The sequence below is a fragment of the Carya illinoinensis genome, chromosome 6 (genome assembly GCF_018687715.1).
Source record: "Carya illinoinensis cultivar Pawnee chromosome 6, C.illinoinensisPawnee_v1, whole genome shotgun sequence".
NCBI lineage: Eukaryota > Viridiplantae > Streptophyta > Magnoliopsida > Fagales > Juglandaceae > Carya > Carya illinoinensis.
In genome coordinates, this window is record NC_056757.1 from 35,727,778 (window position 1) to 35,743,304 (window position 15,527).

The 15,527-nt window shown below is 37.1% G+C and overlaps 2 protein-coding genes across 6 annotated transcripts; one reads left to right on the plus strand and one right to left on the minus strand.

Annotated features, from left to right (window-relative positions):
• Positions 1 to 61: 61 nt before the first annotated feature.
• Positions 62 to 6,328, minus strand: LOC122314174 (probable protein S-acyltransferase 23). 5 transcript variants are annotated; one of them, XM_043129589.1, is made up of 13 exons: positions 5,860 to 6,327; positions 5,353 to 5,493; positions 4,362 to 4,474; positions 4,051 to 4,130; positions 3,370 to 3,533; positions 2,821 to 2,959; positions 2,637 to 2,727; positions 2,335 to 2,392; positions 1,701 to 1,778; positions 1,478 to 1,576; positions 947 to 1,025; positions 706 to 854; positions 62 to 547 (listed from the first exon to the last, which is right to left on the minus strand). In XM_043129589.1, exons 1-13 carry the CDS (start codon positions 6,091 to 6,093, stop codon positions 359 to 361), a joined length of 1,614 nt encoding a protein of 537 aa, XP_042985523.1. In that variant the 5' UTR covers positions 6,094 to 6,327; the 3' UTR covers positions 62 to 358. The 5 variants fall into 5 exon arrangements, with proteins under 5 accessions (XP_042985523.1, XP_042985525.1, XP_042985522.1 ...); XM_043129591.1 differs by having other exon boundaries at positions 62 to 337; positions 2,628 to 2,727; XM_043129588.1 differs by having other exon boundaries at positions 2,628 to 2,727; positions 5,860 to 6,326.
• A 315-nt stretch (positions 6,329 to 6,643) lies between these two features.
• On the plus strand, positions 6,644 to 15,384 carry LOC122314176 (soluble inorganic pyrophosphatase 6, chloroplastic-like). The gene is made up of 6 exons (XM_043129596.1): positions 6,644 to 7,017; positions 7,890 to 8,050; positions 8,469 to 8,569; positions 8,671 to 8,852; positions 9,730 to 9,828; positions 14,940 to 15,384. The coding sequence occupies exons 1-6, from the start codon at positions 6,766 to 6,768 to the stop codon at positions 15,030 to 15,032; spliced, it is 888 nt and encodes a 295-aa protein (XP_042985530.1). The 5' UTR covers positions 6,644 to 6,765; the 3' UTR covers positions 15,033 to 15,384.
• Positions 15,385 to 15,527: the final 143 nt, after the last annotated feature.

The following is a 15,527-nucleotide window of genomic DNA, read 5'->3' on the forward strand; positions in this document are numbered from 1 at the left end:
TTAAAGTTTTGGCAGGAGAAAAACTTTCGGGGAAGTCAGCCGTTGGAATATCAGATAGAACAGAGTACAACAGAATAAAAAACTTCAATTAACATCAGATAGAACAGAGTACAACAGAATAAAAAACTTCAATTTTCTTTTCTATCTAATGGTAAACAATTATACATATGCAAAACTATGAATCGAATTGTTGTATCCCTAGATGATCAAGGGTTTAGGTGTAACAATCATGGGACCTGTGATGGAACATGTTTGCAGCTTGCGCAGGGGGACGCCCGACATCATCTATGACGAAGGACAGTAGGGAGAAAACCAGACGTCAAGCTTTGCTGTGAACCTGCATATCGTGGAAATAACGCTACCTATCAACCTGCTGTAATGGCCGCCAAGCAATTTCATTATCGTCTGTGTAGCCCTGAATAAGAAAATCAGCACAATTCTTTTGGCATCCATGGTTATACGGATTATGAAATCGCCCATCTGGACCACGGAGATACCCATAACGAATGGCATTCGCTAATTCATTGGTGGTGATATTTCGAGCTGTCTGTGTTATAAATATAAACACTCCATTGTCAATTAGCAACTACTCAGGAATTCTGAAGACTGCTACCGAAAACATCAAGATAGTATAAAATTCATGTACATTCCTGGCAGCATACCTCAAGAGTATATAACTATATAGGTAATGGTTTAGTAAATCACCTGTGAGGCCTGTGACGTAGTTAAGATGGTAGCGGCGAGCAAAACAATAATGTCCATGAGCAAAAATGCAACAACGCCAGGATTCTGAACTACCACATGATGGATCCATGTTTCTTCCGTTGACAAGGCTGGTATTGATGTCCAAATCCCTATGACAGAAACAATGATGGTATATAGTCCAAAAATGAATATGATAAACATTATAAACATGTATACATCACTGCAGATTAAACCAGCATACTTTGAATGGCAATTGCCGCAGCAAGGAATGATGTCAAAGCTGCCATGCAGATAAAAACAAAAAAGTCCCGCTTGTTCCTCTGCAAGATGCATCATTAAGATGATAGTGAAACTGATCAAAAGGAAACAGATTAAAAGAAGGAAACGATAATGCTCTGAATTTAATAGCAAAATCACATACAACTTCTTTTTTAGCGTGTTGTAGCTGCATGTATTATTTACTCAACAGAAGAACATACAAAATTGAGAAGAGGTAAACAAAAATATGTTTTTTTTGGCACCGGGTGTCCAAGAACAGCGTCCCGACTAATTCTGGGAGTGCACAGGCCCTCCCATATATCTACATATTTTAAACCAGCATAAGGTTTTCAGTATAATTTTAATCCCGTTGACAGCAGCGAAAAAGAAACAGTTTGCTGATACAATTTTAATCCCATATATCTAAATATTTTACAAAGAGTTTTATGAATCCAGCATAATGTTTTAATTTCCCTATTTCTTTGGGACAGAAATAGTTTTTAGTACAACTCACCTTTCCCACACAATTAGATATCCACGGGCAGTGATGGTCAAACTGTTCCACACATCGCTTACAGGTGGGGCAATGCTTGGATCGAACTGGTCTTATTATCTGAAAATATGAGAAAACATAGAAAAGATATTCAAGGCAGCACCTCAATAATTTATATGCGTTGAAAGAACATTTCCAGTACATCTATCCAAAAATCTTCGGAAAGAAAAGGTTTAGAGTAAACCTTGCAGGTAGGGCATAGTTGAGACCAATTACCGGTCCATATAGGGGAACCTTCCAGATCAATATTCAACAAAAGATCCTATAGATTATCAAAAAATCAGAATACAGTTGTATCTGCACACATTTGCACAGCAAAGAATAGAATATTATCTTGGACTCTTATGTATAATATGTTTTTTCATAAGTGACTCTTATATATAATGTGTTTCAGTTGTATTATCTACTCTCTTTTTTTTTTATGTGTATTATCTACTTTTTGATGTAGACAGATTGAATAGGACTACAGAACTGGACCGCCACTAACTACTTCGATTTAAATTTGGGTGGTGAATTCTAAGACCCAGTAGATTTCCCCATTGCATATATCTGAAATGCTGAATAATATTCTTACTGGATGACATCATCCCCTACCACTCTGTATCTGCTCTGTTTACAGGACTACCGCCTATCATATAATCAACATAACCCTTCTTTGAAGTGAGCCATTTTATTGTGACAACTCACATAACTACGAAGAACTTTATTATTATTTTTTTATTGGCAACGGGTGTCCAAGAATAGCATCTCGACTAATCCCAGGGATGCACAGGCCCTCGGCAATAGGCAACATATACTGCATTGGAGATAGTACACACCTCTGTATCTTTATGACTACCCACATCTCCCTGCCTTTTTACATAACCGGGATCTTTACTGCATCCAATAATGAGAGAATATCAAGGAAGTAATTTTGATAAAAGTACAACAGTACAATGGCAAGCTCAATGTAGCAGCGCTCCTTCCAGATGCATAAAAAAAGGGTATACATCATGTATAGTAATAATGCCATGAGATAGCTATTTTTTATCAGTAGCAATACAATGAGATAACTAGCAAATTCTAAAACTGTTAAATTGTAAAACACATGTTCAACAGAGCACAAGATTACCTACTACACCTGTAGAACATAATAAGTGAACCAACTGCCAGAGAAACAGTAGTCCATCCCCAAAGTCCGACAACAGCAGTAACCTTTGTAAGGTTAGGAGCTACCACAAGTAGTAAAAAGTCAGTCATGATTGCCAACATCACATACCTACATCTGCAACAAGAAGGAAATCGCAAAATAATAGTTTATTCACCTGCAAGAACTGTGTTGATGAAGAGAACCGTGAGAATTATTATAATACTGAAAAGAATGGGAGCGTATCCTATATCTGCCATCTTTCCACAGCAAAGTTTGTCTACCCAATGGTTGCTGTGAGCCCACTGTGCATTAGACTGCCCAAAATCCCAAGAAAAGAAAGACCATTATCAGTGGAAACACATCAAAGATATGGACAATTTAAGACAGACTGAAGACCAAGTTTGGATTAGAGTAACTGCAACATAAAAGTGGAAAGAAAACAAGGATTTGGGAATTGTGTACAATTAGATGGGGAGCACAGAGGTATTTAAAACAACAGAGTACCGGTTCTCTCAGAAAAACCTTAGACATGTTGCTAATGTAAATCAACATGACAACAGCTCTCCCAATAGTTACTGCCATTTACTGTCAAAGACACCGTAACAACAGTGTACTTAGAACTTATAAAAAACAACATTGTACTAGGTAAACCACGTAAAAATCCCATTTAGAATTCTTATACAGGAACAACAAAAAAGGGTAATACCAATACAAAGATACATACAAGGAAAACTGCAACATGCCGATGACCTTTATCAGATGCAAGCTGAACAGGAGTAAATCCAGCATTATCTTTCACCATTAGCTCCTGTTTTGTGCCAGCATGTACAAGCACAGTGCATGCCTCCACATTTCCTCTTATTGCAGCCCAGTGCAAAGGGGTACAACCTTAAATGGGATATCAACATCATCACATCTAGAGCATAAATTAACACAATTACCAAAGCCACCATATTTTACAAAAATTACTAGCCATTAGGATGTAGATCAACACAAATTATGACAGAAATTTGGTGTAATAGTAGGAATATTATCCATTCATTTATTTACTATCATATATTCATAAAAGTATCAGGGAATTTCTGGCTCATCTGCTATATTAAATGTAATCAAACTATTTTTTAACTGAATAATAATAATAAGTGAGAAATCATAAAACCAGCTCAAGAAGATTTCAATTGCTGAGTTATCATACCTTCAACACAAATTATGACAGAAATTTGGTGTAATAGTAGGAATATTATCCATTCATTTATTTACTATCATATATTCATAAAAGTATCAGGGAATTTCTGGCTCATCTGCTATATTAAATGTAATCAAACTATTTTTTAACTGAATAATAATAATAAGTGAGAAATCATAAAACCAGCTCAAGAAGATATCAATTGCTGAGTTATCATACCTTCTTTATCTTGTCTCCCTTGGCATGCATATCTAAATAGAAGCAATCTAACTGTATCTGTAAATCCTTTATATGCAGCCCTGATTGCAAACATGAAAATAACATATTTTCTTATGATAATCTTAAAAAATATTTTTGTTTCCAAATTATACAATACTGCTCCTTATGATCTCATAATCCAAACAATTAAGAATAGTTGACCAAGACTTGACCTATTAGTCAGATACGAAGTTTTGTTAAAAACTAGAATGAGATCACAGAATAAACCATCTCAGTTATAGAAACTAACAATTCATAGCTCATAGACATACCAGTGAAGAGGGCTCCTCCCCTCATTATCAGGTGCATCAAAATCAGCTTGATACTTTGCAACAATGTGGTTCAAGAAAGCTGTCTGCCCATATTGAGCGCCAACATGAACTGCCTGCAGAGAAGATGCAATTATAAAAATAACAAACTATTGACATATATACCCATTGCATGTGGAATAAATTGGCAATTAACACTGAGCACTTACTTTTGGAAAATACGCGAGATTAATTGGTAACAAAATCCTTCCAACCATAATAAGGAGGTAGGAGGAGTTCCTAGATGGTCTACTTCATAAATACGCTCACCAACAGTTAAGTCTCCCCACTTACACAATTTGGCATTCTCAATCATATGACAGTTGCGACCTTACTACTATTATTGAATGGTACCTATTTGGCTTATTGCATCAATGTATAGAGAATGAAACTCAAGTTGCAATTTTTTTTCCCAAACTACTAAAGGTCAGCCAACTGAATCCTTTTTAGCCACTGCAATGTCTTCTACTTCATAAATAACTGAGTAAAAGTTGATCCTGAAATTGCACAGCATCTCAATAAAAGTGTATCCTCTGCCAAAGCTTAGGACCATTTGAGTAGAGCAATTGTTGCTAAACAAGACACGACAAATTTCATCTAAACTCTACATCGTAAGTGGAAAATCTTCCTTTTCCCACTACATTATCCTTTCTGTTTTCATCTTCATGCACACCAGAGAAAAATCATTGAAGAGATATTTTGAGCATAAATAATTTATGTTTCAAGATCCTCAATGTTCACAATTCACCATACTAAAAGAAGTGGACAGAAAGAGCGGTAAGATCCATCAAAGGGAAGCATATCGATAGATATCATGAATCATGATCATTTGCCAAATAAAAATTGCCATAATTATTTCAATATGACCATTATGTATTTACAAGTACAAAGTGACCAACTCTAAATTCCAAGAGAATAAATTAAAAAAAGAAAGAAAAAAAGATGAGAAAATTACCCTATACCCATTGACATCAACTGCCTCAACCCTGGCTCCATTCTGCAAGAGCACATCTGCAACACCAATGGCTCCCCGAACCGCCGCCCAATGCAGAGCCGTCTGTTGCATGTTGTCAGTTTCATTGACATCGCCCCCATGCTTCACGAACAAAAATGAAAATGGCATATCGAACTATATCAAACCTCACCCACGCCATAATCCAGCAATCCAAAGAATGGTGCATACACCTATACATAACATGTTTCATCAACTGCACGGGATTCTACAAATTTTGTTCTTTTGTTTTTCCTTCTTTTCCAGTGAAAGCAGAGTTCAGATAAATTTCAACAAACTCACCACACAATCCATTTCTTACACGGATATGCATAAATATCCAGTTGTTTCCCTTTTGTAACTCAAGTTAAGCTAATTTGAACAGAACTCACAGTAGAATTCCCCATTCCAGAACATTTTGACGTCATACTCATTCCCATACATGCACAAAAGTCTAAGTATTGAGAGTACCTCAATGATGTACTGCACAACATCGGGGAAGTTGTTGAGAGCGGCCCATTGGAGAGCATAATACCCATTCAAATCGGGTTGACAGAGAGAGGCTCCGTCTTCTTCGACGAACTTCCTCAATTTCTCAAAATCGCCATATGCGGAGGCGGTAAACACGTCGAACACAGCCACCTCGCTACTGTTATGCTGGGCTTTTGCGTCCGATGACACAACCTCGATCTCCGACGAAGACATTATGAGCTACAATACATGCGAACGAACCGGACGAAGAATTAGGGTTTAGGAGAACTGGGGAGGTCTAGGGTTTATAGCTGATTGTTTTGTACACATGAGCTATTAAGGCGAAGTCTGTTCAAGATGGAACGCGCGAAGTTTACAGAACTTCCTTTGTGGCTCCGGCTACAATCAATACATCACGGATGTTTAGACTTTCTAGAACAATGGCACTGCGTCTAATTAATTTTTTTAATCATTTTATTCTCTATATATAAATAACACAATTTAATTTTAATATTTAAATTTATAAAAAATTCAATCCAAGTACAGTTGGGAAAAAAAAGAAAAAGAAAATCGAATGATGATTGATCCTTAAGCGACAACAGCATACACGACGATAAAATTGGCGTCCCAATAAGTCACGATTCAAGGTTCAAGGTTCAACCAATGCAACCATACAGAAAAAAAAAAAAAAAAAAAAAAAAAAAAAAAAAAGGAGAAGGGCTGTATTCAACACGCGCCTCGAACACCGCATGCCTATAAATGTATCATCGGCGGCCAAGCCAATTACACACTGCCACCTCATTATTGAAACGAGATTTTATCAGGACTCAAGAGTACTCAGTCGCCGAACACTAGTTCTGTTCTGTGGTTCTCACTCTCACAGTCGAATCCTGAGAGAATCCAATCATGGCGGTCACCAGAGCCATAGCCGTGGCGAGCAACACTACCACCTCCTGCCTGCTCTTCAAGAATCCCTTCCTATCGAAACATACGCCGTACAACACCAGTCTTCGTTTCAAGAACCTGAGGGCATCGTCCGCGGCAAAGAGGTTGTTTACTTGTAGAGCTATTTACAATCCCGAGGTTCAGATCAAGGAGGAGGGTCAGCCTGAAACGCTAGACTACAGGGTCTTCTTCGTCGATAATACTGGCAGGAAGGTGCTTTCTCTTACTTGGCTCGAATCTTGTTTGGTTCCCCAGAAAAATGGAGGAGTATATTGAACTGTCATTTGGCGCATTGTTTGGTTGACGAGAAATGTGGGAAAAGGATGATTAATTATAGTTCTGAACAAAATAGCCCTTTGCATACTCAATTCTACCGTTCTAATGTCCGTTTGCTTTTCAATGAAAATTTACATAGAAAAGGGAGGAATTTATGCTTTTGATTTTAGAGTTTTCGAGTTCGTTGATTTGCAAGCAAGTTAATTCTAGGAAGACTTTTATATAGCTTGTTGTTTAGAGGGAGGTTTTGTGGTTCTAATTGCTCGATCTGCGTTTGATATACTACCAGTTTCAGGATCCTTTGTAAGCGCTTCTGGTTACCTTGAAAATGTTGGAAATGAAAAGAAAATTGACTCCTGATCTTGTACTTTCGTTCATTTTGGTTGGTCAAAGAGGGTTTCTTTTTTTCGTTGCTCAGTCTGTGTTCGAAAGACTACTAATTTTTGCTTTTATCCTCTGACATTTTATTGCATAGAAGTTTCGGAAAATAAATGAAAACAAAATCAATGGTTTCAGATTATATACAGCTCGGAACGAGGATGAATTCTGTATGATGTTGATACTAATAAAAGACTGTTTGGCTTAGTTGAAACGGTCATCTAGTTTTAGATATGATGAACAGCATAAAACATGACATCAAGATTATACTGGTTTCCTTTGCCCTATTTTGCTTTCTGCCATTGCCCCCTGTTTACTGTTTGGCAAAGATGTGTGAGGATAGAAATGATAGTTGTTATAAGATAAATGGAAACCCCTTTTTGTCGTCTTTGTGAACTAATATTGAAATAAGATATTGTTTTCTGTCACAGATTTCCCCTTGGCATGATATTCCGCTGAGCTTGGGTAATGGTGTTTTCAACTATATTGTTGAAATCCCCAAAGAATCAAGTGCAAAGATGGAGGTAGCCACTGATGAGCCATATACTCCCATTAAGCAGGATACGAAAAAGGGAAAGCTTCGATACTATCCGTAAGATCTGATATTCTATCTTTGTGTATGCTATTGTTTGTCCTAAATATGTGCTTGTCTTTTTGGTCGTATGAATTTTCATTAAAAGATATCCAGGCTCAACTGTTGGTTGAGTTTGCAAGCCTTAATTTTGAATGTGGAAAACAGGCTAGCTCTGGTGCTCACTAGTTGAGTGTGCAAGCACTAGTTAAGAAAATCTTTTTTATTAAGAAAATTGTTCACCCATGGTCATTATGGATACAGAAAGATGGGGGGTCTCAATGTCCATCTGTATATATAAGCTAGTTATGACCATAAACCATTTTCACCTATTCTTAGGTTTTTACTGCTTTATGAGGATCCTATATCACTAAAATCTTTTGAGTTTTACCTCCTTAAAATGTCTGAATCCTGAATCATCTTGTTTTATGATTGTCAGCTACAATATAAATTGGAATTATGGATTGCTTCCGCAGACATGGGAAGACCCATCGTTAGCTAACTCTGAAGTTGAAGGGGCATTAGGGGATAACGATCCAGGTATATAACCACACAATTATTTTAGGGCTGACCATTCTTGTATGTTTTAGATCAAGTAGAAATTGAGAATAATACCCTTTATGTTTTCATCTAAACTGTAGTTGATGTTGTCGAGATTGGTGAGAGTCAAAGAAAGATTGGCCAAGTTCTTAAAGTCAAGCCCTTGGGTGCTTTGGCCATGATTGATGAAGGGGAACTTGACTGGAAGATAGTTGCAATTTCGTTGGATGATCCAAGAGCGTCTCTTGTGAATGACGTTGATGATGTCGAGAAGCATTTCCCAGTATGCCCATTTTCTAAGTGCTGATACATATTCCTAAAATAACCCCCCTCTTTTACTCTCTCTTGCTGTGCTTGATGTTGTAGTATCTTCAGTTATCCTCCAAGTCATTATGCCAATTTTTTTTATTTTTGGGTGGAAACAGACCAACCACTGTCTATGAGTTGTATCGAGTAACCACCTTTCCTATAAATTAGAATGTAATGAAGGTGCAGCAAGAAAGTGGGGGTGAAATTCTCTTGCATTTTGAATATTCTAACACACAGCAATGGTAAAGTTTAAAAATAAGCCATGGCTTAAAAGTACAATCAACATACAGTTTTAATTGGAGGGATTACTGTGCAAAATAGGGATTAACTGTACATTCTCTATGTGAGCAGAATGAGTTAGGATTATGGCTGGTGTAAATTTCCGGTCTCTCTTAAGTAATGAACCATTATTTAAACCTTGTAATAAGCTTAACATTTTTTGTTTTGAATTACGAAGTCTTGTAATAACTACATGATGCAAAGGAAATTGGTGGTGAGCCTTGTGGAACCAAAATATGGCTTGGTGGTGTTTAGTATTTCAGCTAATTTATCCGTTATTTGCACGTGTCATAAGCATAATAGTAAATATATTATCAACTGATTAATCCATTTTTTTCATTCAGCATGTCTTTTGTGGACTTCTCTATCTATATTTAAAATAAATAAAAAAAATTAAAAAAAAAATTGCTAATTATTTTCAGTAATCAAGTTTGACATGCTAGAAGAAACTGCTTTGGGCATTGGTTGTCATGGTATACCCAAAAGGGAAAAAAATAGTGCAGTGTTTCTTATGTACAATTTTCCAGTCACAGTAAGCAAAATTTATGGGGCCTAATCTGATGGTATTTCAGGGAACTCTCACTGCAATTAGGGATTGGTTCAGAGACTACAAGATTCCTGATGGGAAACCTGCTAACAAGTTTGGTCTTGGAAACAATGCAGCAAACAAGGTATTGTTTCTTTCAAGTTGTCTGCTTTTCTGTGCTTGATTCCTTGAGAATGCTCTCCATGCCTGTCATTTTCTATACAAATTGAGTTTGCAGCTTATTACAATCAAGGTTTTCCCGACATTTTCATTATTTATTATTTGAAAGTTTTCTTTAATGTGATGGCTGTGCTCTTGATATATTTCTTCAGCACCGTATCTCACCATAGCATGATGTGGATCAAGTTTGGTCATATATCATTGATGTTGCTATTGCACGATGCATGCTTTACATATGGTTATCTTTCTTTTCTTGTTGCATCTTTAACATGTTGGAAATTTCCAAAGTAATCAACAGCTCAACCATGCTAAAGGGATCCTGAACATGATGGTACATCACTGCCCATACCAAAACAGTTGCTAAATGTGTCGTAATGGAACTGTGCATTGAACCAGCCTCTAGTTTTCTCTTTATATGTCTGGGTTGATCTTTCGTCTGAGCTTTTCTTTCTTCTTTATCTTTTTGATCAAAATAAAAACAAAAAGTAAAAAATGCCACAAGATGAAACCATTTCAGGAAACTCCATTTCACAGCATCATACACTCCGCTCGACATTATAATGATAAGGGGATAAGGAAAGTGTCAGCAAGCTTTTGAGGACTTGAAGAGGACCATGACAGAGGAAATAATATTGAGATTAATTCTGTCATTGCATTATCACCACTTGTTGGGGAAATCAAGACACACGCACACATGCACAATGACAACAAGCGTCATGGTTTGGCAACTGCCTACGTCCACAAAGAAAGAGCTTCACTATTAAATAGTGGAACACAGAAAATATTACAATGGAGGAGGATCACACTCCTATCAACTCAACTCTCTTCTTTTCTCTTAGGGCTGACCCTTGCTCTTACTCTCTCTTCTCAACTCTTCACGCTAGAGCTCTTCTCTTGTGTGTTTTTCTCCTTCAACAAACCTCTCCTATTTATAGGAGAGGCTTGAGGCAATGCAGCACCCATTTGTTGGGTGTGGCAATTCTTGACATTAGAGGAGAGGTGCAGCAGAAATCTTTGACATAGAGGAGGGGCAACCGGTTTCTTTTGACATTAAGAGGAAGTAGCTAGCCCCACCTTCTAGATGGGCGTGGACCCATCAATTCTTCCCCTCCATGCCCATCAGAGGAGAATGCTAATTTCCTCTACTATCCTAGCTATGTCTTTGCATAACTCGAGCTTATCAATAGTAACCACCTTCGCTAGCATGTTCGTTAAATTCTCTTTCGTATGGATCTTCACAAGCTTTAGCAGCTGTTGTTCCATCGCTTCGCATATCCAATGATAGTGGATATTAGTTCATGAAAAAACCACTTCATCCACAACATCTACCTCTGTTGTACATAAAGCAACACATTTTTTGCAACTTGGACTGTCAAGAGACAGCTCCTCCTCTTTAGTTGGTTAATCATGGGCCTATCCTCACCAATGATTAACATATCATCAACGTAAAGGAGTATAACAAATTTCCCAAGCTGGCTACCCATTCGAGTACGACTCAAATTAAGGAGTATAGGAGTCTCTTAATGTGATGGCTTTCTCACTCATGTATCCGAGTCTCTTATGCCATAGATTCGATGATGCCTTTGCTTCCACTGCATTTGAGACTATCAAAACTGATCTTCACATGAGTTTTGTACAACGTACCGCAAATGTGTCCTTGGGCAACAACCATGGCACCTTGTGACAGTTTCGAAGTGCCTTTGCTGAAATAGCTATGATAGCCCTTTTGATCCAGGGCTGTCCTGAAAATCGGATTGAACCGCATGTCAAGAACGTGTCGAACATCCTTCAACACCATGGTGCAATCGATGTTGGTTTTGATTTGCACATTGCCAACTCCCACGATCTTTGAGACACTGGTGTTCCCCATCTTTACCGTAACAAAGTCTCCAGCTTGGTACGTTGTGAAAAACTCACTATGGGAAGTGGCGTGGTATGATGCTGATGTGTCAACCACTCACTCAACATCGTGGTTTGCAACGTGCAAATAGGGCTGCAAATGAATAGAGTAGTTCGTGAACAGTTCAAGTTCGGCTCGTGTATACTTGTTTCATTTAAAAAATGATATGTTTGTAAACACTAATATAGATTCAAATATTAAATGAGCAAAACTCGTATAAACTAGGCTCAATTCAGTTTAGACTTGTGAACAAAACTCGTACAAGCTTGGTTTGACTCGTTTAAGCTCGTTTTGAAACTCGTAATATGTTTTATATATGTATGTGTTATATATATATTATATGTTAGTTATATTTTCTATACTTAATGATTTATTATTAATTTATTTATAGTTTACCTTATTTAATATAGATATCTACTTATCAAAAAATATATATATAGATATGTTCCCAAAATGTGTATAGGATCATTTGTAGAATAATATATCATACAACTACAACTATTGATTTATTATCTTATCTATATGTATTAAATAGTTTAGTTTATCACATTTATCTTGTGTATTATTCTTTTAATTTATAACTATAAGTTATTTTTATAAAAATAAAAAATAAATAAAAAAAGTTACCATAAGAAGTTTGAATCAAAATTATTTGGTTGAATAGTTAAATGGTTTGAGTTTTTTTTTTGTAAAATTTAAATTTTTTTTATTAATCAAAAGATAAGATTAGAAATTTCAAAATAAAAAATTGAGTTCGAGCTCGAGTCATTTGTTTATTTTTAGTCGAGCTCGAGTCGAATTCGAACAACATTAATGGTTAACTAACTGAGTTCGAGCAATGATATTCGAATTTTATTCGAGTTAGAGCAAGTAAACATGTTGATTGAGCTCAAGTACTGATGTTCGAATTCGACTTGATTCGGTTTATTTGCAGCCCTACATGCAGACACGTCTCGTCATTAATGGAGAGTACTGCTTCATATCCCGAAAGGGTACTAGAGTTGCATCATGTTCTTTCTGACTACTTTGATCTTGCTCTCTTTGAGATTTGCAGCAGTTCTTCCTCGTGTGGCCTTCTCTACCACAATGGTAACTCTTTAAGTTACCCTTCTGCTGGTTCTTGCTATCGCTAGACCTTCAATGTGTTTGAGACTTCCCTCAATTTCTGCCTCTACCATTATTTTAAGGCCTATATCTACTCTCAATGACAAGGGCATGAGACTAAATCATGCTCGTTTCCTTCCGTCTGGCCTCTTCATTAAATAGGGCATCCTTAACCATTGTCATTAAGGGTGTAAATCGATCCGGTCTGAGGGGTGATATTTTCGGTCAATCATTTTTCCTAGATCAGACCGGGCTGAACCGAACATTCATAGGGACCAGACCGGATTGGTAGCTATCGGTTCGGCCCAATTATTATTTTTTAATCTTTTTCAAAGAAATTAATAAAAAAATTTATTTAAATTACTAAATTAAACTTAAGTGAATAATTAAAGTAGATTATGTAATCAACTCATTAAAAAAATATTTTATATAGTCAATGATAATAAATTAGATGAAAATTACATCATTAATTTATATAATTACTATATGAAAAGAATATATTAAATTATTAAAAATATTTTTAAAAAATATATAGGAGTTTGGTCCATTGGGTTTGGTCTGGTTCAAAATTTATAGACTCTAGGACCGGACCGAATGGTCTCGATACACAATTTATTGAACCGAGATCGACTGGTCTAAAGTTCCATTTGGACAAAAAATTACCGAACTAACCGGTTTACACCCCTAATCGTAATGGTAAATTTGCCATCTGGAGTAGAGTTACTCAAGGAGACCACCAACGTCTCCCAGCTGTCCGGTAATGAGCTGAGAAGTAGTAGGGCTTGTTCTTCATTGCAAAAAATCAGCTTGATAGACTTGAGCTGATCAACTAGGTTTTGAAACTCACTAGTGTGCTCAGCAATAGAGGTATCGCTCTTCAACTTCAAGTTAACAAGCCATCTCATCAAGAAACACTATGGTTGATCCATTGTTTAACCTGACCGATAGTCTTCTTGGGCATCTTTTTCCACACCTAATCTGTAACATTATATGGCTTCGTCCTCTCATTTTCCAAGGGGTTAGACAAATCTTTACAGTTCAGGAGATCTTACATCTGAGGTCTCCAAAGACTGTAATTTGAGGAAGTTAGCTTTATCATGGTACCTAATTCTGAATCCTCCATGGATTTAGACTGATTCAAAGTTCAAAATGCAAGTACAGAATCTTCGAGGTGGAATTGTGAAAATTGAACAGCACGGTTGCGTCCAGAAGCCTGATTTTGTTAAGAAACGAGTCTTGTTTCGTCAAAATGGGCCTCAGATAGCACAAGATACAGCAAGAAAACCCAAAAAAAATTTCTGTAGCGAGTGTAAAGTATGGGTTGCGTGAAAATATTTAGGTGCATGCACAACACGTGCATTCTGCCATGTAGCGCCTGAGCATTTCGTAAGGCTCATGGCTCTCATGTACATTGATGCGCTAGGCACTGAAAATGCGCGTGGTGGAGCATGAGAGCGTGCATTTCACACGTTTTTCAAAGGCTAGTGTGCGTGTAACTCATGCCTATGTTCTTCTAAAACGCATGGAGAACGAGTAGGGCGCGTGGGTTTTCACGCTTTTTACGTGCCAAGTGCGTGAGCGCATGTAACTCACGTGTTTTGCAACTGTAGGGGCGCGTGAGCGCATGTATATCACTTCTATTCTACATCTAGAGCAAGTGGGGGTGCTTTCAGTGAGTGAACAGGAGTGCATGCGCGCGGTGTCTTTTTAGCCTTTGGTTCTCATCGTTGGCTCTCTCTAATACCAGTTGTTCCATTCAAATTCAGGTTTGGTGTATTTTGGATAGTTTTTCACATGCTTTTTGGATCATTAGGGGCTCTCTAGTATTGATTCAGTGTTTTGTTGTATATATCCAGTATACTTGGTTACTGTATTGATACATAATATCTTTACATGTAGAAAAAAAAAAATTATAATCACTGTTGCTACTACTGTAACCATCATCACCATCATCATCATTATTATTTTTCATTATATTATATGAGTGTATCGAGTTCTCCCATTATATTTAGTTTTTTTCCCCTTCTCGTATTTTATCTTTTCTTTGATTTAAATTTCTGCCTTATGAGCAGGATTATGCTCTTAAAGTCATCACCGAGACAAATGAATCGTGGGCTAAACTTGTTAAGAGATCGATTCCTTCTGGAGAGCTTTCACTTGCATAGATGCATTGGCAGACTGCAAGGCAGTGTGTTACAGGCGGGACTGTCAGTGCCCATCAGAGATTTTCCTTTCAGCAAGCAATCCCGAGCAATATGATATGTTCGGGCCAAGGCCAATTTTTCCCATTATGGAGCAGGAACGATGCATCATTCATTTGTTGTTCTTTTTACGTTCTCAAACTTAAGATTCGGACCCTGCCGGCTTGAATAACAGAAACAAATATGCAAATATTTTATGGATTACTTTATGTTTCGTGGACCATAATCCCATCAGTGCTTGTGTGAAAACATGAAAAGTTGTCCATTGTCAAGCTGGATTTGAACACTTCTATCTGATTACATTTTTCTTGGGAAATACTTCTCATAATTCGTCTTTTCCGTTTCAACTCAATGGAAAGTTGATAAAAATGCCCCTCCAAGTAGTGACAGGTCAATGCTAGAACACACAAAAGGTGCAGCTGGAAAGTTTAGCTTCATATGTGCGATGAATAATGCTCC